The following is a 24,493-nucleotide window of genomic DNA, read 5'->3' as shown; positions in this document are numbered from 1 at the left end:
ATATGTTTCTCTTAACATCAAATCCCTATGGTTTATACCAAATACTACATTGCTGTCATTGCCCAGAAAGTGTAAGATGTTGGTATAACATTCCCACCACCCCACCCCCAACATTCAGATTACTAGACTGTTTTATCCCATACAATTTAGTTAATATTCATTGTTCAAATAAGAAGCCTGTAACATCTGTTTTATGACACAGAAGTCCAGAACTCCTGTGGAGGAGATTAAAAATATAGCTTATCAGTTGCACAAAGTAATGTCGATTGTATGAAAGTACAAAAACAGACGAAGGCAAAAAATTTAAATGAAATGCCGAAGTTTATGGGCTAAATTTTCTGCAGTGATTTGCGCCTTTATTTTTTGGAGCAGGCTGCTTTTTTTGGCATAAGTTTTTTTTTAAATCAATTTGCACCAGTGTAACTCAGTTGTTATGATTCTTTTCAGTCAGTTTTTTTTTCAGCCCAAGGGGGCATAACCTGCCACCCGTGCCAGTTCTGGCCAGTTGGGCAAGTTTGGCCAGCTGAGAGTTACCCCTGTTCTTCTTCGGCCAGTGTCTGTGGCCTCTGCAGAAAAACCTTCTGGTGAGTTAAGCAAATCGGCGCAGGTAAGTGCAGCAGATGCCCGGATAGCAGCAGCAGAAGAGGTATGAGAGTGGGGGGAAGCCTTTCGCATATTGTTGGGTGCGGGGACAGGGAGGGAGGAGGCATTCGACTTGGGATAGGTGTGTGGGAGCGTACTGGGAGGCCATTCGGCCTGCGATAGGTGCACGGGAGCGGACCAGGAGGCCATTCGACCTGGAATAGGTGCAGGGGAGTGGACCGGGAGGCCACTCGGCCAGGGCTAGGTGCGGGATCGGGAGGGAGGAGGCTACTCCGCCAGGGCGAGGTGTGGGGGAGCGGATCAGGAGGCCCTTTGGCCTGGGATAGGAGCGGGGGTTGGCACTGGCATCTGGGTGGGCGGGGGAGACTTTAATAATTTTGTGAAGGTAAGTTGCTGCAATGTATTTTCATGTGCTTGTGCAGGTTGTGAGCTTCAGCCTCAGCCAGCATTGTATCCCTGGTTACCGTGGCAACCCGATCTTTTTGCCGCAGATCAAGGCTCCACCCCCAAAACTAAAAGACAGGCCAGGCTCCTCCAAAATGAAGAAATCAAACAAGGAAACTTGGAACATACATACTTGGGGCCCAAAAAAAACAGGAGTAACTCTTCAAGTACGCCAAAGAAAAGCTTTGGGGAAAATTGAGTCCTTTGTGAGTAAAGTAGATTGTTACGCAAAAGAACGTGCTCTACCATGTGGCAGTTTATTCCCACTATGGAGATGGACCAAATTCTCTTGACCAATCAAGTTCGAAGTAAATTTTATGGCCTCTCGGTACGTAAAAATTTATGTTGTTCCACACTGTAGAAAAGAACAATTTCCAGCATCTTATGGTTTCAACATCGTAGACTGAAGGTGTGCAGAGATTTTTTTTTTTAAATTGCAGTATCTATTCACCGCTGAACCAAATGATCTTCAGAGCAAAAACATTTGATGCATTGGAGAATGTCTTTAAAAATAAAACACTTTTTTTAAACCAGATCTGTAAACTTTTATTGGTAGTAGTGTTAATAGGCATAGAGTGACCAGCCGAAAGACAAAGGCATGGTATTTCAAATTCATGAGGACTTCAGATGATTACAGAGGGATTGTTATTCCACCTTGTGCAGAAACAACAAGATCTTAATATTAGAAATCATATATTAAATATTCTTCCTCTTTTCCCCTCGCCCAACTGAAAGTACTGAGTAATGTTTGGACATGGTCCCGTGGGTGCAGAGTAACTTGCTCGAGTGACCGTTAGAAAGCAAGATCTTGTATTTATATAGTGTCTTTCATGTCCGCAGCACATCCTAAAGTGTTTCACATTCAACGTGGTACTTTCTAAATGTAGTGTTTGGAAATGTGGCAGCCAACTTGCTGTTCGTGAAACCTTGGTGTGCCCAATGAGATCGATGACCAGGTAACCAGCAAGTGTCATTGCACAGCGATTGGGAGTGTAAACCAGGGCTGTTTTATTTTAACCCTTCCCTGGGGGCAGCCATGGCGCAGTGTGCAGCGGACCGGCCCAGAAATCGGCGCGGTCCCAGCCTGCAAGACCATCAGTAGGCCGGGGCCATTGGAGGGAGCAGCGTGCGGCGGCATACCACTGCAGGGAGTGGAGCAGCGCGTGCTGCTGCAGGATGGCGACAGCTACGAAACCAAGTCGCTGATTGCAGTGCGGGCAGGCACAGCAGGAGGGGCGAAGGAGTGGCAACAGTTCGGAGAGGGAAGTGACTGGGGCCCAGGAGAGGCGTGAATCTGAGGCCCAGAAAAGGCAAGCGCCCAGGGGCAGCACGGGCCAGCAATCTGTGTGCACGCTCAGTCTGTGCAGCAGAGCTGGTCTCCAGTTAGTTTTGGGTAATCCTTGCCACTGGACCAAGACCAAGCTCTGTCAAGCCTGTGTGGTGGCTGGTGTGCAATGGCCACCACACATTTAAAAAAAAAAAATCCAAGCACAGGCATCTTCCACCCTTCATGATGTAGTTCGGGATCTGGAATATTAGGTCCTTCATTGAAACACCTGTGAACTCATTCCCTCTTTGGCGTGGAAGCAAGTCATCCTCGCTTCAAGGGACTGCCTATGAGGATGAGTTGAGATTAGCTATCTGAGAGCAAACTGGGAATGGAATCTGCACGTCTCAGTTACATATGAGGCAGTGCTCTTGCCGACTGGACTATCGGGTAAACTATAAATTCTATGTTATATGTTCAGGTGATTTATATCACCACTCAATTATGAATAAGGTTAAACACAACAAAGACAACAGTGCAAAGCATTTCAAAAGCACTCACGATACAGCTACAACATCATACATCTTTTGGCAGAGAAGCTTTCCACTTACTGTTTATAATTGAACTCATAACGATTGACACCGGTTGAGGAAGCCACTGGTGCAATTGGAGGTTCATTACAAGGTCTCTCAATGGGTGATTGACCAATATGATGCCCTTGTTGTTTTTGGCGGAGAGGTGAATTCCTCTGGAATGAATACTAAGAAGGGCACTTAATGCACATTAATACAATGTGCGGCTGAATGAAGTCGAACTCTGGGGAAAACCCCTTGGCTAAAATGCTTTTCATGTTTGTGAGCCACTGCTTATGTGCTAGATTTGTCAAATCTCGTCGTTGAGCACAGCGATTATGCAATCTTTCAAGCACTTCTAACTAAATGGTTTTAAGTATGGCTTCATTACAGTGCCACAGGGCAGAATAATCTGATGTGACGGAAAAAAAAGAAACGTTCTTCCCAAGGGAGAAGAAGTGTTTACAACCTATTTATTACATACCTCATTTGGCCCATTCATCATTTTAATAGAAAATTTAGTCATTTTAGGTAATTTTGAAATTGGGCAAGCTCACAAGGTCAGGCACACTATTGTTTCAGAAAGTGTAGCCTCAGGGTTATTATGTTTCTCCACACATTTTTGTGCAACGAGGATCTAATTATCAATATTGTGATGAGGATCCTGAGAATGTTCTTCTTTGATTGCATTTAATATTAAGCCGCATCAGTAAGTTTGTTTTTTTTGCCCTTTTTATTGGCAATTTTCTCCCTTGCTCTCCTGAAACACTTGGCTCCATCTTGGGAACAGTTCCCTGGGCTCCAATCAGCCTGTGTCTTGAGTGGCCATTTTTCATATGTTCAGCTAGATAGCGACTGTCAGCAAGCTGTTTGACTGTGGCAGGCATCTCAGCTGAGCATTAGCTCCATACAAATGCACTTCCAGGAGGGATTGTAGGATAGAGTTGAAGACCAGAAATTATGGCTGATTTCTCCCACCCCCCCCCCCCCTTTCCTTAACCCATGGGCATTGAGACTCCCGTCGTGCCACTCCAGTGCCCAAATTAAAAGAGCTAATTCGTAACAGACGAAAGATGAAATCTCTGGCGCAGCTATTCACTGCCGTAACCAGCTTGTCATTTGAGCGCATACTGGAAATGTTTTTATTTTAAGTACAAAATTTATGTGTAGCTGCCTCAATGAAGAGGAAAATTGAAGCTGGTGCATTAACGTTGTATTGTGTTGGATTAAATCATCCACCTTAATCTGCAGTTCTGTGTCTCCATACAGATAAATAAACAATAAAGTGCTCATTAACCTATTATTCATAGGCCTGCAAATCCAGAAATCCATTATTTCAGTCAGTGCTGGCTCCTGATTCGATTTAGCCATCTTCAGTTTCAACCCACAGCTGTATGCTGAAGACACAATTGCCTGGATGATGAGAGCAGCCTTGTTGATTTTAAGGGTACGAGATCACCAAATCGCTGTTCCCCGCCATGGGTAGAACATAGTGAAATTGTCGAGCTTGCTTTAATTTTATTGGACAGTTTCCTTTTTAAAGGAGTAATGTTAAGTACAAGCATCCATCGCTGGTTGAAGAGGCGCGGTCAACTGCCCCAAAGGAGCATATGCAACAGGATTCTGCTCTTCAGTGCACAGAAATATTCGGAGACAAGGGGCTCAATTTTCCCCAAAGCTTTTTTTTGGTGTATTTGAAGAGTTACGCCCATTTTTTGGGCCCCCAAGTACGCAAAAAAATTTTTTTTCGACCTTTTCACGTTGGATTCTTCATTTTGGCGCAGCCTAACCTGTCCTTTAGTTCTGTGGATGGAACCTTGATCTGTGCCAAAAAGATCGAGTTGCCACGGTAACCAGGGATGCCGTGCGAGCTGAGTCTGGAAAGTGAAACATACAGCCAGCTCGCAACACATTGCATCAACTTACTGTCAATTATTAATGTCGTCATCCGCCCCCCCCTCCCCAAGCCCCTTGGCGGTGCTGGTCCAGCTCCTCCCCAGCCCTGAGTGCTTTGCTGGTCCTGCCCTGAGCTCAGGCTAACTGGCCTCCTGGTCTGCTCCCGAGCCCAGGCCGAATGGCCCCCTCCCTCCTGGTCCCCGCACCAAACTACACGCAAAAGGCTTTCCTTCCCCCCTCTCCCCCCCTCTCTCTCTCTCTCTCTCCCCGCCCCCACCCCTCTTAACTTACCTGCACTAATTTCTTGAAATCTCCAAAAGGTTTTTCTGTAAAGGCCACATACGCTGGCCTAAGAAAAACTGGAGTAACTCTCAGCTGGCCAAACTTCCCTAACTAGCCAGAATTGGCAGGGGGAGCAGGTTACACCGCCTTTGGCTGAAAAAAACTTACCTCAAAAAAAGTCGTAACTAACTGAGTTATGCTGGTGCAAATTGATTGGGGAAACTGTGGTTTTTTAACTTAGGCCAAAAAAACCAGCCTGCTCAAAAAAATGCCGCAAATCACTGAGGAAAACTGAACCCAAAGTCATGAGGAGCACTTCTGAGGACTGGCAATTTTTTTTAAACCATAATTAAAAAAACCACAGTGACTATTTCCTGATAATCATCACTCAAACTCACAGTGACCACATCACACCATTTATCCTTCCCCTCAGACCATATTGTGAGCACTCTGCATTGAACGTCCTCCCAATGACCCAGGATACAGAGTAGCCAGCCTGCCTGTTCAACTGGGTGCAAGCATTTTGCAAAAAGTTCACCCTGATCATTGCAGCATTCCCCCCCGCCCCCCCCCCCCCCCCCTCAGCAAGAGGGTCGGCAGGCGACTGGTAACTCGAGGCTTGGTGCTCCGAGTATGATTTTGGAGATTTGGTGGGTGGGTGAAATTGATCAATCAAAGCAGGACTTTTTTTTCCAGAGCTCTCATCACCTTTTCCTCCTCCTAAAAATGCGAATGTTCGTAATTGCCATATTAGAAATTTGAATCTAATTGTGTGATCCGAGTTCATATTATGAATCGTGTGCCATGAGTCTTTTGGGGGAACATCGGAACAAGAGTAGGCCATTTAATCTCTTGGGCCTGTTCCAAGGGACTCCGTGAAGTAGAAGAAAATGAGAGGCTGTCAGCCACTGTGAGACACATTAAATTTACCAAATTCACGAGATGAATTTCCTTTGTTCCCCATTTTTTCAATGTGCTCCTGCATAGCTTGAATTTTTATAAAATGGAAGCAGCAGTGCATGGACATGCTTCCCTGTATAACTTCAAAACAATTTTTTTTTAATATCCATCATCTGCTGTCATGCACGAGCAATGCCAGGATTCATCAGTTTGTTTGTACATATGTCATTGGTTTTACTTGAGGGACCTAAGGCATTAAAGCAGACCAGACCTATTGGTGCCCCACAGCCATTAGAAAGAACAAATTTTGAATAACATGCTCCTTTGAAATTCAAGTCAGAGGACTCTTTTTCTTTCTCTCATTACTGTTGGGCCTTCAGAGCTCATACTTGTTTAAGCAACACAACACAACCCAGCTGAATGAAGAGCTGTCAAATCCTGTCCCTGTAAATGACACCGTGCCAATTCACATGTTGGATTAAGCGTGTTTGGGTTGACAGAAATCTTTGTACAAAAAATATTAGGCCCCTTTAGTGGTTATAAAGTCTGCGGTAGGGGACTGTAGAGTTATTTGGTAGCTGTCAGTCACACATGGATATCTGGGGAAACTATTGATTATGTTGTGATAAAAATTCTGTGCGCATTACACATACACCAGTAAACCTACAGAACAAAAAAAATTACAGTTGACCAAATAGTTAACTCATTCACCACTAAATGCATGTCCGCCTTCACAGAATCGTAGAATTTTACAACACAGCAGGAGTCTATTCAGACCATTTACCTGTGCCGGTTTTCTGAAGAGCAACGAAATGCGGTGCCTCCGACAGTGCAGCACTCCCTCGACTGCACTGGAGTGTCAGACAAGATTTTTGTGCACGTGTTTCTGGAGTGAGAGTCCCATTCCCCGGCCCTTTGGAAAAACCTTTTTAGATTTCTCTTTTTCATCGACTTCCCTTTTAAAAGCTGTTCAGGATTCTATTTACACCACTGTTTCTGATTGGGAATTTCATTTCCGAAGAACTCGGCAGAAAAAAATGCTAACCATTCCAGTTGTTCTTCTGGTGACGGTCCTAAATTTATGATTTCTAGTTACTGATTCACCCACCACTGGATCTGGTTTTTGCCTATTCACTTTGTGAAAACACCTCATCATTTTGCATACTTCTTTTAACCTTCTCTGTTCTAGTGAAAAGAACCCTAGTTTTCTGAATCAATCCACAGAACTAAAACCTTTGCATCCTCATACCATTTTCGTAAATCTCTCTTGTAATGTTTCCAATCCCTCCTTAAAGTAGGATGCCCAAAGCTGGGCACGATATTCTAACTGCAGTCCCAGCTGTGGCTCAGTTGGTAGCACACTCGCTTTTGAGTCAGAAGGTTGTGGGTTCAAGTCCCACTCCAGAGACTTGTGCACAAAAATCTTGTCTGACACTCCAGTGCAGTACTGAGGCAGTGCTGTACTGTCAGAGGTGCCGTCTTTCGGCTGAGACGTTAAACCGAGGTCTGCTCTCAGGTGGACGTAAAAGATCCCATAGCACTATTTAGAAGAAGAGCATGGAAGTTATCCCTGATGTCCTGGCCAATATTTATCCCTCAGTCAACAGAACAAAAACAGATTATCTGGTCATTGCTGTTTTTGGGAGCTTGCTGTGTGCAAATTGGCTGCCGTGTTTCCCACATTACAAAAATGGCTACACTCTAAAAGTACTTCATTGGCTGCAAAGCACTGAGACGTCCGGTGGTCGTGAAAGGCGCGATATAAATGCATGTCTGTCAGTTTGACCAATGATTTGTTTGCATTTAGCCTCCCTCTGTTTTGAAACTCTCTGCCCCTATTTATAAAACCTCAGGTCCTTTGTGCTTATATTCCTTCCTACTTTGCTTCCAGATGATTGGAAAAGGCTAAATAATGCATTGTTGCAGGAATGTGAAGTATGTAACAAGTGATGGAACCGAAAGAATGCAGCAAACAATGGAACATATGTACTAAATGGGAGCACAGCAGAGTATTCATTCAGGAACCGTATTTTATCATTACAAAATGCTTTTCCGACGTCCCAAACTGGAGGGAGGATGATGTCTTCAGTTCTGATGGCTGCTTTATTACTGATTAGAATTCATTGAAAGCCTTGAAAATACTACTCTGCCATACAAGACAGCAAGAAACTTTAAATGCAGACTTGGATATTTTAGACATATCCTGACATGCCATTCAAACCCAGAGAATTCGGTGTTGTGCTTGGAAGTCCTGAGTTTCCAGCAAATCCGAGAGCTGGACAATCCAAACTAACTTTCTCTGTTCACTGTTTTGTCTTTATTTTTGTTTTCTTCAGTTTCATCATCTTACCTTTTGCTGTTTTCCATTCTTTCCCTTCCTTTGTTCTCTTTTCGGGCTTTATTTCAAGTCCAGGATTTTGCTTCATTCTTTTCACAGGATCCTGTAAAAGTTGATGAGTCAAAAACTCAAACAGGGAGTGGGTTAAAGATGGGGCATTTGTTAAAATAAGGGCTTCAGTTCTGAGATTTGCTTTACTAATGAAAATTCACCCAAAACTTTTATTGTCTCGGTAACTAATATGCCCACACACACATGTTTTATTTAAAAAGTGAACATTTATCTTTGAAAATACTTGGGGGTCTGATTTTTCCTGTCTGGTGCCCTCACAAAGCCAAAGAGGAGTCACAAAATAATTTTTTTGCCAAACAAGGAGCTCTTTGGACCTGGGAGCAGAACCCAGAAGACCAGCTACCAAGAACACAGAGCCCAGCAGTTACGCTCAAATTAACTCCTCCTGTGCCAAGGAGTAGTGGCAACCCTAGATCCTCCTCCTGTCTGTTGTATTATAGTATTGCGTTCCTGGGAAATATGGATGATCGGGAAGTTGTATCGGAAAGTGCAGGAGGATTCTATCATTCCGTAGCAGGGGAGTGGGACGAATTGGATAGCTCTTCCAATGAGCCAGTACAGGTACAATGAGCAGAATGGGCTCCTTCTGTGCCGTATGATTCTGTTAGTGAAATGGAAGTGACGAGTAGAATTGCCTAATGTTTGAGGATTCACCAGCATTATGAACCCACAGAATCACGTTCGTCGGATTAAGGGAGCCAGTTTCAGGAAAGCAAACCCGGAAAGGCAATCCTCTTGTGTGTCGTAAGTGGATCTCCGCATTGCACAGCAGAATCAGCGCAACTGGCATCCGACTGAGCCGAGGAAATGGGCAGTGGAGAAGCCCATTTGAAGTCACTACCATCAGTTTGCAGGTTTCAGCAACTTCTGTTGAGGCGTGCCTTGGGATATCTGAATTTCTGGCAGATATTTTAGAAACGAATAAGTTTCAAAACAAAAAAATCTTCTTTGCCTCTCTGCAATCCCATTACCGCCTTGCCCTGTTTCTTAATAAAATACCCTTCATCAAGCCTACAATTGCCAATGTAGTGGACCAGCTGTCAAAACTACTTTTATTAATCTGTTTCCTTCAACACAATCCGGAGAAACGGTACATGGCAGGTTATTTAGGAGGGGTTGGGGGCAAAGAGAAAAACACAAATCCCTAATTACTGTAAAGCATAAAGAACTACTAGCATTTAACAAGGAATTCAAGGGCTTTCTCCTGGGTACAATGAGGGCGCACAATTTTAATTTGATATGTTTGCCACTCACTTCACATTAAATGCAAATCGCCACCAGATTAACCAGGTATTAACAGCAATCAGCACCAAGTACAAAGCCATGACTGATCTTTGAAGTGCTGGCTGTAAATTGTCCCAATACAGCCAAGACTCCATTTGAAGTCCCTGTTAACCCATCAGCTATTTCAATTTAAATGATATACATTACTCAAGTAAAAACCTTACATTAACTACTTCCCTATTAACTAGCAACAGTTACACAAGGTGTCTCTTTTTGAAAGGATTTGATTAACATGTACCTCGGTGACGAAAACTAATCTGATCATAAGGACTTGGTTCATCTCTCATCACATCCTGAGGACCATTCTTTGTGCCTCCATTAAATTAGCGAAGGAAGGAATTTCATACAAAGAGATTCATGTGTCCGTGTCCTTTTATGCACAGTTTGCTTTTTTTCCTGTCTGTCCAGTGAAATAATAATGGTGTGCAGTTTGAGAAAGTTAACAATGACAGGTGACTTCTGAAACTGATGCAGGTGCTTCTGTGGGAGCAGCTGGAGTTTCAACAGAAATCGGAGCTTGGTCTTTGGATATTTTTTTAACTGAGGAAACTAGGTGAAGGATGAAAGCGCATTGAGAAGAGAAGACAAGGTAAATCAAGCAGCTAATACTGGTTGACACCAAGCATGGGTTTTAATTGACTGCTGATTTGTAGGAGATTAAGAGAGCTAAAGAGTTCCATAATTTTGAGGATCTGTGCAAGGATAAATTGGAGCAGGGGAGTAAGTATTGATCTCAATGAGTATAGGACTATAAAATGGGTGATTGTGTGTTAATTCCACTCTCCTGTTCTCAATTACCTTGTTGCACATTCAACACATTGAAAATCGAGCGATTTAAAAATCCAGATTCTGCCTCCACTACAAACTGCTAACTTCACTGTGCTCTCCAGGAGGTGGTGGGAGGAGACTTTGATTTTGGGAGAGTATTCACTGCACCTCCAAGCTGTGGGCTGAAGAGAAACTTCAGTAGAGGGTTGGAGTCAGGTTCTCCACTCCTCCTTCTGCTTCCATATGTTCTGTCACAGCTCACATTTTTTCTCAGTGCATACTCACTAGAAAGCACTTCCCCGCGGGCATGCTTCTGATTTCAAACAAGTTGCAGGAATTTAGATAATGCAGCACCGTCTCACTGTTGCGTTCTTTTTGGTTTTGAAATTACACCATGGGACACAACTATGCGATTGCAGAACATCTTGAAGTTCCTCTCTACACTATATTTTAACGGAGGTGATAACCATATAAAATATACAAGTAAACGCCTCCATTAAAGTAGCAGAGAAAGGAATTTCATACAAAGATATTTGAGTCTGTCCCATATAATAATTTCAAGGTCATTGTTATTCACCGTATAGAGCAATCGCTTACACTTGAGTAAGATTTGTGCTTAAAAATGTTATTCCCCAAGCAATTTCCTATGTGTTATCCCTGGATATGTCAGTTACTTTGAGAATGCAGGCAATAAACACCCTTCTGCATTGGAACAATGTAAACAGAACTGGGTGGAAAACATTTGGAAGAGAACGTTAACTTTTTGGATATAATCCTTCATCCGAACTGGATTGATGCTCTGAATCGTTCCTCCATCAGGCTGGGAGGAGAGACACACCCACAGTGATGTTGATGGACATGCTGTGCATTGCTAACATTTTTTGTTTATTTCACATTTCCATCATTCACACTTTTACTTTTCTCCTGTAAAATTAACTTTTTGGTCTGCATAATGAGCCAGTGCCTGAACTCTGTGTCCGAATCTGGGCATGTACGTGATCAACGATATCTTGTTTGTACTCCTGGCTCTGAATTTTTTCTTGAATGTAAAATACATACAGTTAAATGTACAAACCAATTGCATTTTGGGCAGTGGAGGTTTTACTGTGCAGCAGAATAGATGTAGCAGCCATAACAGAGACATGGGAGCCAAAACAGATATGACCAAGAATGTAGCTTGATTTTTATGAACATTATTTTAAAACATGTTTGGGTTTTATCACAAAAATATATCCAGTCAAACTGATGGTGTGGCTATATTTTTTCTTTCCCACCCTGTCGATGAAACCAGCGTAGATTGTCAAGAGGACAGAAAATGTTGCTTGTGAAAACCACAACCCAGACTTCAGCACTGAATCATCATCGGTTGACTATTGTCCGAGTCCCTGCGACTGTCTTCCACATGTGTTTGCAACTGTCCACGGTTGCTCTTTCATTGACTTGTTCTGTCCAGAAACTGTCACGATTTGCATGTTGCGGATGCCTTTGGCTAATTCGAGAAATAACTCATCCACCTTTCAATGTCATTTCCTCCATTGAGGGTCCTACTTACCACCTTCAGACACTCAACCATGCCGAAGCAATTAGCACTTTCTGGAGGTGACCAGCTTACTTAACCTGCTGTCTGGCACTCTGTGTTGACCAGTCACAGGTAGTAAAGGCTGCTGTCATTATGGTAGCAGGTTTTAACACATGACTTGACACCAGAGTAAAGAAAGAACTTGCGTTTATATAGTGCCTTTCATGACCTCTGGACGTCTCAACACACTTCACAGCCAATGAAATATTTTTGAAGTGTTGAAACACTGTTGTAATGTAGGAAACGTGGCAGCCATTTTGCACACAGCAAGCTCCCACTAACAGCAGTGAGATAAATGACCACAGGATAACCTTGTACAAAGAAGGTGTTTAACCTATCCCAGAACCAAGACCATTTACAGAATGCAGTGTTTGTACCTGCAATTGGAGATCGAAGTTCAACTTAGTCTCGAATGCAAAAAAGGAACAGATGGGAGGGAGAAGATTTGCATGAGAAACATTTCTGTTGTTCTGTTCTGTTTCGGTGTGCAGTAAGGTTCTAGTATCTGAAATCATTCGATGTCTTCATATTTTAAATCATGTTCATTATTCAAGCCTAAGGATTTTTGGTCACCTTGTTGAAGTCCACACCATGACTGTTTCCTGGCAGCATTAAGCCATTTGAAATCAGAGTCACCACTATCTTTGATTTTTATTTTGTTCATAATCAACCCAATAAAAAGCACCATTTGTTTGTACTGATCTCTGCCACTGATGTGGTGGTCATGACAACAGAGCAACTGCATTTTCTGAATCCTTTCATTCATGCTTAAACAAGACGGCTTCTGATCTTGAACAGAATTTTTACCCGTTTCTGGAAGCTTGTCAAGATGAAATTGCCTTTGTCTGAAACAATCAGCGACTGGTTTGCTGGTTCTTTGTCAGTGACAGGTAGGCTGATGCCCAATATTAAACATGTCCACCAGCATTTTAACATTTGCTGTTTCTTCAATAAATTCCCACATGCAATTTCTACATTAAAAGTAAGGATGGCCCCTTCTCAAAGTTAAGTGGACTTAATTTTTCTTTATCAACAACCTCAGGAGAATTGGTGTAATTGTTGCTCTGTTTAATTCACTTTTCTGGAATATCCTATAAGCAGGAAATCAGAAAAGATGGAAAAGTTTGTGCAAATGTTTAAATAGCAACTAATTGAATAGGTCAATCACTTTCGGTAACCAGCTTAACCCCTATTGTTAGTGTATAATTGTGAGTCACATGAGTTTAATAAAGCTACATTCCTACAGTGAGCAGTTAGAACTTGGAGGCTGTGGATCAAATGTCAGCATAACATATGAAAAAATGTCCACTGATCTGCAAGCCTGCATTTGTTTCATAGTTTAAAAAAAAAACAAGCAAGCAGGCAAGATGAAAACAAAAAATTCAACTAAAATACTAAGAGGCCGAAATTGGTCATCTGCCCATTTCTCGGCGGTATGCTAGTGGTGTTTCATTGCATACCACTGGGTACCGCTGGGGCGGACTGCTGGCAAAATTGTTCCGGGCGGTTTTGAGTGGTGCGTCAGCGGAGTGTGATGGACGGTCTGCTCCGGCGGTGCAGGGTAAGTTGTCTGGGACTCGGGACTCTTCGGGTCCGGAGTTCTGCGCACGCACGCTCTTCCATTGATCTTCGCCCCCCCCCCTCCCTGGAGAAGAGCAGCCTGGAGGTCAGAGACTGCCGACGTCCAGTCGCAGGTAAGTGTCTCTGGTAAGTTTAGATTTTTAATTGTTTTGTGCAGTGTTTTTGGTTTATTTATAATACTTCGGTTGTTGTGTGAATAAAATGTATTATTTTTATTTATTTTCTTTTGTTTGCGGGGAGGGGGGTGGGGTGGAGTAGATCTCGGGGTGGGGGTGGTTGAGGGGAGGACAAGATCATTAGGGGAAGGATTAGATCTTGGGGGTGGGGGGGGGGCAATAGATTGCTGGGGGTGGGGGGGAGAAATAGATCGCTGGGGGCAGGGGTGGGTGAGAAATAGATAAATGGGGGGAGGGCGGGGGGCAGGAACATTGTAGTTTGCATACCATCGGCATAAAACCACCTTTTTTCAGACGGTGTGCAGCTCCAGTGGTATGCCGGCGGTATGCAACCAATTTCGGATATTTGGGCAGTCTGTAGGGTGCTCCATGTGGGCGGACAGTATGCATACCTCCCGGCGGTATGTTGCTGATGAATTTCCTGCCGAACGGTATGCTGTTTTTTTTTTTCCGATCACTTTCGTGATTTTGGGCGGTATGTCCATCAATTTCGAGCCGTTAGAATATTCTACAGAAAGACAAAGAAAAAATATATACACTAAATGGTAAAACGTTAAAAGTAGTGACACTTGGATTTTCAGTCATCTTGGCAAGTGGGAAGACAAATTGATGGGTCTGGTATTTTTTTTAAACAAAGAGCATATAGAATCCTAGGTTTCATAAATATTGTCAATGAGCAAAGAGAGAATGCTCAACCTTTACAAATTATTGCTTCAGCTACAGTTAGAACATTGATTTTTTTTTTGTTGTTTATTTTATATGTCAATGTTGGATGCCGGTGACCAGAACTCAGTCAGATTCAAGTTAGTTATGGATCAGGACAAGAATAGACCAGGAATAAAAGTCCCAATTTGGGGAAAAGCTAAGTTGAGGAATGATTTGGCCACAGTGGACTGGAAACAGCTACTTGTGGGTAAATCAGTGTCGGAACAATGGGAGGCATTCAAGGAGGAGATCCGGAAGGCTCAGGCCCTTAAAGAAAAAGGGTGGGAATAACAATTCTAGAGCCCCATGCATGTCTCGGGACTTGTAGGGGAGGATAAAGAAAAAAGGCAAGCTTATGTCATATACCGACAACTAAATACTGTAGAATCTTGGGAGGAATATAGAAAGTTAAAAGGTAAAAGGAAAAAGAATATTAGGAATGCTAAGAGCGAGCATGAAAAATTAAGGAAAACCCAAAGACGTTCTATAAATATCTTAAGAGCAAGAGGATAACTAAAGCAAGGGTTGGGCCTATTCGAGACCGTGAGAGTAATCTCTGTGTGGAGACGAAAGATGTTGGTATGGTTCTTGATGAATACTTTGCGTCTGTTTTCACAAAAGAGAGGGACGATGCAGATACTGCTATCAAGGAGAAATGTGAAATTCTGGATGAAATAAACATAGTGAGAGAGGAGGTATTAAGGGATTTAGCAGCTTTGAAAGTGCATAAGTCCCCAGGCCCAGATGAAATGCATCCCAGGCTGTTGAGTGAAGCAAGAGGAAATAGCTGAGGCCTTGACCATCATTTTCCAGTCCTCTTTGGATTTGGGCATGGTGCTGGAGGACTGTGAATGTGATACCTTTGTTTAGAAAGGGATAGGCCGAGTAATTACAGGCCTGTCAGCCTAACCTCAGTGGTGGGAAAATTATTGGAAAAAATCCTGAAAGACAGGATAAATCTACATTTAGAAAGGCAAGTATTAATTCTGGATAGTCAGCACAGATTTGTTAAGGGAAGATCGTGTTTGACTAACCTGATTGAATTTTTTGAGCAGGTAACCAGGAGGGTCCATGAGGGTAATGCATACAATGTAGTGTATATGGACTTTAGCAAAGCTTTTGATAAGGTCCCACATGGTAGACTGGTCATGAAGGTTAAAGCCCATGGGATCCAGGGCAAAGTGGCAAGTTGAATCCAAAATTGGCTCAGAGGTAGGAAGCAAAGGGTAATGGTGGATAATTGTTTTTGTGACTGGAAGGATGTTTCCAGTGGGGTTTTGCAGTGCTCAGTACTGGGTCCCTTGCTTTTTCTGGTATACATCAATGATCTAGATTTGAATATCGGGAGTCTGATTTCGAAGTTTGCAGATGACACTAAAATTGGCTGTGTGCTTGATAATGAAAAGGAAAGTCATGGACTGCAGGAGGATATCAATTTACTGGTCGGGTGGGCAGAACAGTGGCAAACGGAATTTAATTTGGAGAAGTGTGAGGTAATTCACTTCGGGAGGGCGAATCAGGAAAGGGTACACATTAAATGGTAGGCCACTTAGAAGTGCAGATGAACAAAGGGACCTTGGAGTGCTTGTACACAGATCCCTGAAAGTAGCAGGCCAGATAGATAAGGTGGTTAAGAAGGCATATGGGATGCTTGCCTTTATTGGCTGAGGCATAGAATACAAGAGCAGGGACGTTATGCTTAAATTGTATAATGCACTGGTTTGGCCATTGATGGAATACTACGTGCAGTTCTGGTCGCCTTATTATCGAAAGGATGAGATTGCACTGGAGAGGGTGCAGAGGAGATTTACAAGGATGCTGCTTGGAATGGAGAATCTTAGCTATGAGGACAGATTGGATAGACTGGGTTTGTTCTCCTTGGAACAGAGGAGGCCGAGACGAGACCTAAATGAGGTGTATAAAATTTTGTGGGGCCTGGATATAGTGGATAGAAAGGGCTTATTTCCCTTGGTGGAGGGGTCAATTACGAGGGGGCATAGTTTTACGGTGGTTGGTGGAAGGTTCAGAGTGGATTTGAGGGTAAGCTTCTTCAAGCAGAGGGTTGTGGAGGTCTGGAACTCAGTGCTTGGAAGGGTGGTGGATGCAGAAACCCTCACCACTTTTGAAAGGTGCTTGGATGGGCACTTGAAGTGCCGTAACTTAAAGTGGAGTATTGCAGTTGTGTGGGACAGACTGGTTGGGCTGGGTGCTCTTTACCTTTCCGACATTGTCCATTGTTCAGAGGTTTATATGTAACCTTCAGGGCTGCTGGCCGAGGACCATGTGGCTCTTTGTCAGCCGGCGTGGACACGCTGGTCTGAAATGGAGGCCTCCTGTAGATTTCTATGTTCCTCTGCGTTATTTTATTTGTCCACAGGACATGGGTGACCCTGGCTAGCCCCATTTATTGCCCCGACTGAGTTATCCTGAGAAAGTAGTAGCTTCCAGCAGTCCCTATTGGCGAGTACAAATAGGTGTATGTTCTGCCAATTTCTGTGTTGGATTTCAATTGGCATCCTACAATCTATTCGCCTGTTTAAGCAGCTCCTCACCTGTTTTGGGTGGGAATGTTGGATGCCCATTTAAAGGCCACCTGAATATTGGATCAGCTGTCCAAGGTGCCACCAGATTTTCATCTGCCAGTCACCTGTGTTTCAGGCGAAACATGTCAGCTGGCACTTGAAAACCCTTCTACCACCATCTCCTGAATGAGCTGACTGGAATACAATGCTGGCAGCCCCGCACCCCCATTACCTCATCCAAGTGACCGTTATTTATGTGTAGGCTTGCAAGCTATTCAACCATGCAGCATACCAGAAATGAGCCTGAGCTTGATCCTATCCTCGCCTAGCAACCACATATCAATGCCTTCGAGCAGGAAATGCTTGTCAGCTGTCAGGAGCAAGACCGCTGGGTAGTCGTGTGTCTTCATATCCCCGCCCCCCCCCCCCCCCTGATCCAGGGATGTTGGACTTAATTGAAGCACACACTCCTGCGGCTCCATCTGAGATCAACAAACTCAGTACAGACCTGCGATTAGTCCTGAAACCCATGTTTGCTTCAAGCTGAGCAGCGTCCTGCAGCTCCCGCGCAGCTGGCTCTTCGGCTTTTAAGTGGGAAAAAGCGTGCATGCGAGGTGTTTTGTTTGGGCCGCACAGCCACTGAAAGAGGTTATGCACCCAAAAACAAAAATTAAAAGGAAAAATTGCCTGAGACATTTTTGGTCTGTATGGTTCAGGATGACACTGGATAGTGCATTTGCTCCAACTAAAATCCTCTGAGCGTGCTAACTGGTTGTTGGTTGTGTTGTGTTTGTGGTGCTAAATATAATGAGCAGTTCCCAGTTGTTACCTCTGGACAGGGAACAGCAGAACAGCTATAATAAAAACCTCTTAATTTCAACTTGGGTGTTCACTCAATGCTTTTATTCAGGAACCTTGGGCTATGTTGTCATTGTTAATAGAAACGCAAATATTTCAATTGTACCTTGATAAATACCATTTTTTAAATCATTTCAGTTTCTGGTAATGTAGGATTTTTGCTACCTTGCAAGTGAGCAGATTGCAGGCTGACAATGTTGTAAGTGTGCACTTATACCATCCATTGAATAACACGGTAACCAGCAGGCAGGCACTCATACCCACCCAGTCCTTCACACAGTAAACACTGTGCACTACTGGTATAAAAAGAAAAAAATGCGTTTGTTTGAAACTGAAATAAAATAGAAAATGCTCTAAATACAGAGTACCTGTGCCATTTTGGGTTTAGAACCTTTGTTGGATCTGACCTCAAAGAATGTGGGACTGACTGTAATTAATTCTTTTGTTATTTTAATACAGCTTATTAACGACATCCTTAAGGATATGATATATTTGCTTTTTAAATATCGATAAAATATGAGTAAATAAAACACAAGAACCATTTCTAACCCCTCAATCCATAAAATGTTGTGGCAGCAAGTAAGTACCGTTGTTTCATTTTGAATAATAGTGGCAGACTTGAGACATCCTAGAGAAAGGAAAAGTAATGGAGAAACTGATGCAGCAAAATTTTGGGGGTTTGGACCCCCATTTCAATCTGGCACTCACTTTCCTTCATTCCTCATTTCATGCTCGTATCCTTCTCGCTCTCGTTGCCATTTGTAATTAAGTAAGGACGGTTTTGTATGTTTTGCCTTGGGTTTAAAACTTCAATTTTGTCCAAGGCTCATTTATTGGATGTAAACCCTATCATTTTTCTTCAGACGTTGAGCGTTTTGGTTGGCATTCCCAGAATATTTTTATTTCAGTTCTTTTTCTCTCAAAGGTTACAAATGTGCTTCCGTGCATTCATGGCTTGTGCTTTCATGTGCTGCATTTTGCAGTTTACTCATTTTCTTTTCTTCAGTTGGGTATTCGTTGCAAGAATTGGCTGATTTAAAAAAAAAAAATATCTGGCAAAAAAAATAGCTTGCATAAAAACAATTGTGTTTATTCTCAATTGAAGGTTAAGTTTGAACAATTACAAAGATGAATATTTTGGTTCTACTTTAAGAGCAACTTGGGAGGCTATGGCCCTGATATTTACTGTGTGGGGGGGCGGTGGTTTGTGAGCGGGTTGGGTGGGGGAGATGGAATTTCATTCGGGCGCACGCTTTGCAGTTTTAACGTCACAGCGTGAGTCTTTCTTTTCAGAAGGCTCCCCACCCGGAAGCCAGCCTGATTCATAGGCTTGGCTCTCTGTCGGGTGGGGGACGCTCCAGAGGAGGCAGTAGGCCAGGAGCAGGTGGGGAGCCTGGGTTAGTGGTGGGGGGGCGGGGCGTCTGGATCTTGAGGGGAGGTCACCGATCCTCGGTCCGATGGTGGGCAGGAAAGAAGGTAAGCATGGTGGGCCGGGAGGAAGACTCCTCCTCCTGGCCCACAAGCAGTGCTGTAAAGGCATCGAACCTTTCCACGAAGCAGCCCACCCCCTTTAGCTGTCGGGTTCTTCGGGTATCCGGGAAACCTGGCCTGTTGGGGTTAAACCTGGAAGGTGTGTTAAATCTGAGGCATGCAGCCTCATTATATTATTTAAATGACCAACTCTCCTCCTTGGAACGGGTTGGTTGCTCGCCCATCATCCCGCCTCCTGAAAACTGGAATTGAGCGGGTTGGGGTCAGGGTTGAGATATTTTTAAATTTCACATCTCATCTATTTTTGGGGATTAAAATCTCCATGAGTTTAAGAAACTGATTTTTGGTGGTGTGACCTTGCCAGACTAAGAAGATATGAATACATCACTTTTTAAAGATTCCTAAGACGTGAGCAAAACAGTATTGTTTCCCTCCACTGTTCCACACTTGCCTCTACAGCATGTACTTATTGCTATATATTGCTAGAAATATGTAAAGTCAATGACTCTACACCCTGGAGCAGTAAGAATATGAGAACAGCATCAACATTTATGAGCGATTTCATATTGGCAAGTTAATGCCTGACAGCAGTGCACGCAAGCTACATTTACTAAAATTCCCCGAGACGCAAATATTAAAAATTGCAGTGTGGGACTCTGCAATTGCTATTTCAGAATTTAAAGCACATTATGCGTTCTGTACATAATGTATGTAACGTCTGTTGTTACAATGCATTAGTATAGCATCATTTGAGTGAGTGCATAATCATTTCCTAATGGTTTCTGAGAAACAGTGGGGGGCTTTGACTGCTCGATGTGCATTTTCCCACACAGAAGGAGGGCCAATTTTCCTCCCAAGAAAATTCCTAACTGGTTTCCACATAAAAGTACACAGCAGTAATGAATAAGTGGGCAAAAAACACATTACAGTGGTGTTAAAGGTTTTTCAATCGTACTGTGCATAGTAACACTCCTGTCAAGTGCCTTGGGACATTTTACTACATTAGAGGCACTGTATAAATGCAAGTTGTTAAAACTTCTACTGAACTGGCCTTAATTGATTCCCAAGAGTATGCAACTGATATCAAATGAATTAAAAAAAAATCAGTTGACCACCTGTGGTTTCAAACATCAGTTGTTGAGACATAAATATTTCTCACTTTTGTTTCAGCAAACAAAGCTGTATTTGAGTTGAACCATCTTTATCAAAATGGGTTCTTTTGTTCTGCTAAATAGCTTGCCCCAAAGGTTTAGTGGATGAATGCACCACTTTGTGTGATACTGAGCCATACAAACTTGGAAAGTGTCAGGTTTAATCCCTAATCTCTGTTGATTTAGCCAATCTCACAGTCATGGTGCTAGAATCAGCCTTAGTGTTCCTGAGCTGGTGAGAGGGAAAATCAGCCAGGGTTCCTGCTCCTGATTGATATCCAGAGTCTCCTGTAGGAATTACGTGCATGAGAACATCAGATAAGGGCAAAATTGGGCTCAACTGCGATATTCCAATGGGAAAATACCATGGTGACATTCACCATCTATCCTTAAACATGAAGAATAGCCACTACTGCAAGATAGCACAGGTGCTATCTATGGATCTATTACAAGAAGCATTACCATAGCAGGTCGGGGCTACAGGCAGCATGGAGGCATGCCACTACAAGGTATAGCGTGAGCTGGTGCAGGAGGGCGACGGTTGTGAAGAGTGGCGTCATCAAGATCCAGGTCGGCGATTGGAGCGTGGGCAGATACATCAAGAGCAGCGAGGTCGGGGCGAAGGAGCAGCGAGAGACTGTGGATGGACGTGATCGGGGCCCAGGGGAGATGCGAATTCGGGCCCAGGGGCAGCATGGACCAGCCCACACTGCGATATGTGTGCGTACTAGGTCCGTGCAGCAGAACTGGTCTCCAGTTGTCTTGGGTAATCCTTGCCACTGGACCAAGACCGAGCTGTCAAGCTCGTGTGATGGCTGGTGTGCAACGGCCACCCCATGTTTAAAAAAAAATACACGCAAAGGCATCTTCCACCCTTCAGGATGCAGTTGAAACACCTGTGAACTCGTCATTTTTTTTGGCGTGGAAGCAAGTCATCCTCATTTCGAGGGACTGCCTCTGATGATGATGATGGTAGCTGGAGAGCATGAAGAAAACAAGTTCTCCAGTAATCAGAAGTTGAATCTCATTTGGTGAACTTGCGGTAATCATCAGGCATATTGGGTTCTTGGCTTTATTTGCAAAAGAATAGAGTACAAAAGCAAGAAAGTTATGCTTTAAGCTTTATAAAACATTGGTTAGGCCTCAACTGGAGTATTGTGTTTAATTCTTGTCCCCACATTTTATGAAGGATAGCAAGGCCTTGAAGAGGGTGCAGAACAGATTTACTAGAATGGTATCAAGGATGAGGAACTGTAATTATGTGGAGAGACTAGAAAAGCTGGGGTTGTTCTCCTTAGAGCAGGGAAGGTTAAGAAAGGATTTGATAGAGGCGTTCAAAATCATGAACAGTTTTGATAAATTAAATGAGGAGAAACTGTTTGCAGTGGCAGGCGAGTCGGTAACCAAAGGACACAGATTTAAGATGATTGGTAAAAGACCCAGAGACGAGATGAGGAAATATTTTTTTACACTGCGCGTGGCTATGATCTGGAATGCACTGCCTGAAAGAACGGTGGAAGCAGTTTCAGCAGTAACTTTCAAAAGAGAATTGGATAAACATTTGAAGGGAAAAGATTTACAGAGCTATGGGGAAAGAGCAGGTGAGCGGATTAATTGGATAAGCTCTACCAAAGAGCTGACACGATGGGTAGATTGGCCTCCTTCTGTGCTGCATCATTCTCTGATTCTATCACATTGAAGAATTCGTTGCGATGATGGGCAATGTTGGCTTTGTCGTCTGTCAGTAATATGGAGAGGATTGGCTGCTCCATGATACTGCAGCTGTTGGTACCCACTGTAACTTCGATTACAAACTAATACTGATTAAAACTGTCCCTCCAAATTTTATAAGATGCATCATAAAATGTTACAGATACATGGGAGTGGTTATAAGGCTCAACTTGATGTTAAGATGCCCGAGAGGTATTCTGAATTCCTTGATGAGATCATTACCCTGTAATTATCACCAGCGATCCACTCTTCACTTTGTAAATTAGTCTTCAAATATTTTTTGTTTTAAGTAAATGTTTGATACTATCAGTCTTCAACTGTGCAGCTTTTTAAGATTGATTGTAATTATCTAAGCTGCTGTCGATATGAAGATTTAAAGCATGCATGAAACAAAACCTGGAATTGCAAGGATGAAAGCATCAAAAGAGGATCATTCAATCAATATGGGGGATTTTTGTAGCCTACGGTTGACCAGTAATTAATTCCAGTCATGTTAAAATGTTTAGACTTTTCAGTGTTTTCAGAGTCCATAGTAGCTTGAGAATACTCTTGTATCACTTTACGCTTGCTCTCGTTGAGAGTTGACCTTAAAGCCAAGGCCTGTTGCTAACTGAGAATATATTAATTCATGTTACTTGATTGAAGATAGGCAGGACATTTTGTTGAATCTCCAGAAATGAAATTCATGTTGGAGGCCAAGGACTGAACTGGTTGGGAGAGATAAATAAATGTGACGTTCTAAAACTTGCAAACATTGCAGCAAGTCTGTTCTGTTCCACATCATTGTAATGCATGAACACTTGTCATTGAACCAACTATATAGTACAGATGCCAGTACTTGGATACTCGGTGGTCTTTGCATTTTCACACAGGATCTGGCTTTGGTCCATTTTGTACAACAAAATACACCATTATAGCTTAAAGCTGCTGTCCTCTACAAGATTAAAGATGATGTCATGTATCCCCTTCTACCACCATCACACTTGTAATCCTTTCCGTTGAGTCTTCAAGGGAAGCAAGGCCATTTAAACATAATGTTGAGTCAAATAATTGATGTGCAAAACAATACCAAAGGTAAACTATTATTTCCACACTTTGCTATTAATAGTTTCAATTTGAGTTTACAATGACTCCAAAAATAACTTGAAATATAGAAAAAGACCTCCATGTGACATTCAATGAGAGACAGAAATGTACGATTCTCCAGACAAATGAAACATTTGGACACGAGTACTGTCACTTTAAATATTTTCCGATATTTTCGAGGAGTTCTTATAAACTGATGTGACTAAGTTATTTATATTTCGAAAACTCCAGTAGCAGCATGCCAAGAACAAGGGCCATCTTCTTCTATTACTGTGAAGTGACCCCAGTTTTAAGCTACTTTTTTCTTTTAAAGATAATATTGATGAAGCCATCTGCAGCTTTTACTCCCAACAACCCATTGGATTTGTTCACTTTTAGAAACTTTTAAAAAAAAAATTAAATCGGATTTGTTTTTCATTGATGACAATAATGCCTTGGTGAATTGAAAGAAATATGAAGTTGTTGTGTGGGAACTAGAAGTAGAATTTAGCCAGCGATAAAAGCCACAGTAGCTGTTATGTATTTGGATTTCCAGAAGGCATTCGATAAGGTGCCACATAAAAGGTTACTGCACAAGATAAAGGTTCACGGGGTTGGGGGTGATATATTAGCATGGAAAGAGGATTGGCTAACTAACAGAAAATAGAGTCGGGATAAATGGGTCATTTTCTGGTTGGCAAACAGTGACTCGTGCATGGATCAGTGCTGGGTCCTCAACTATTTACAATCTATATTAATGACTTGGATGAAGGGATCGAGTGTAATGTAGCCAAGTTTGCTGATGATACAAAGATGGGTGGGAAAGCAAATTGTGAGGAGGACACAAAAAATCTGCAAAGGGATATAGACAGGCTAAGTGAATATAATGAGGGAAAATGGAAGGTTATCCACTTTGGCAGAAAATATAGAAAAACAAATAATTTAAATGGAGAAAAATTGCAAAGTGCTGCAGTACAGAGGGATCTGGGGGTCCTTGTGCATGAAAAGTTAGTATGCAGGTACAGCAAGTATTCAGGAAGGCAAATGGAATGTTGCAAGGGGGATAGAGTGTAAAAGCAGAGAAGTCCCGCTACAACTGTACAGGGTATTGGTAAGGCGACACCTCGAGTACTGCATACAGTTTTGGTCTCCGTATTTAAAAAAGGATAGACTTGCATTGGAGGTTGTTCAGAGAAGGTTCACTCGGT

The 24,493-nt window shown here is 42.8% G+C and overlaps 1 protein-coding gene across 1 annotated transcript in view; it reads left to right on the top strand.

The window, feature by feature from the left end:
• chchd3a (coiled-coil-helix-coiled-coil-helix domain containing 3a) overlaps positions 1-24,493 on the top strand; it is a 334,738-nt gene that overhangs the window by 179,880 nt on the left and 130,365 nt on the right. Inside the window, exon 6 of the mRNA XM_070897189.1 lies at positions 1,264-1,284. Within this exon, the coding sequence (XP_070753290.1) occupies positions 1,264-1,284 (21 nt within the window). The remainder of the gene's footprint in view (positions 1-1,263; positions 1,285-24,493) is intronic.

This window comes from Pristiophorus japonicus, chromosome 13 (genome assembly GCF_044704955.1).
Source record: "Pristiophorus japonicus isolate sPriJap1 chromosome 13, sPriJap1.hap1, whole genome shotgun sequence".
Classification (NCBI taxonomy): Eukaryota; Metazoa; Chordata; class Chondrichthyes; family Pristiophoridae; genus Pristiophorus; species Pristiophorus japonicus.
The sequence above is the reverse complement of the archived record's forward strand: the minus strand, read 5'-3'. Positions and strand labels throughout refer to the sequence as shown.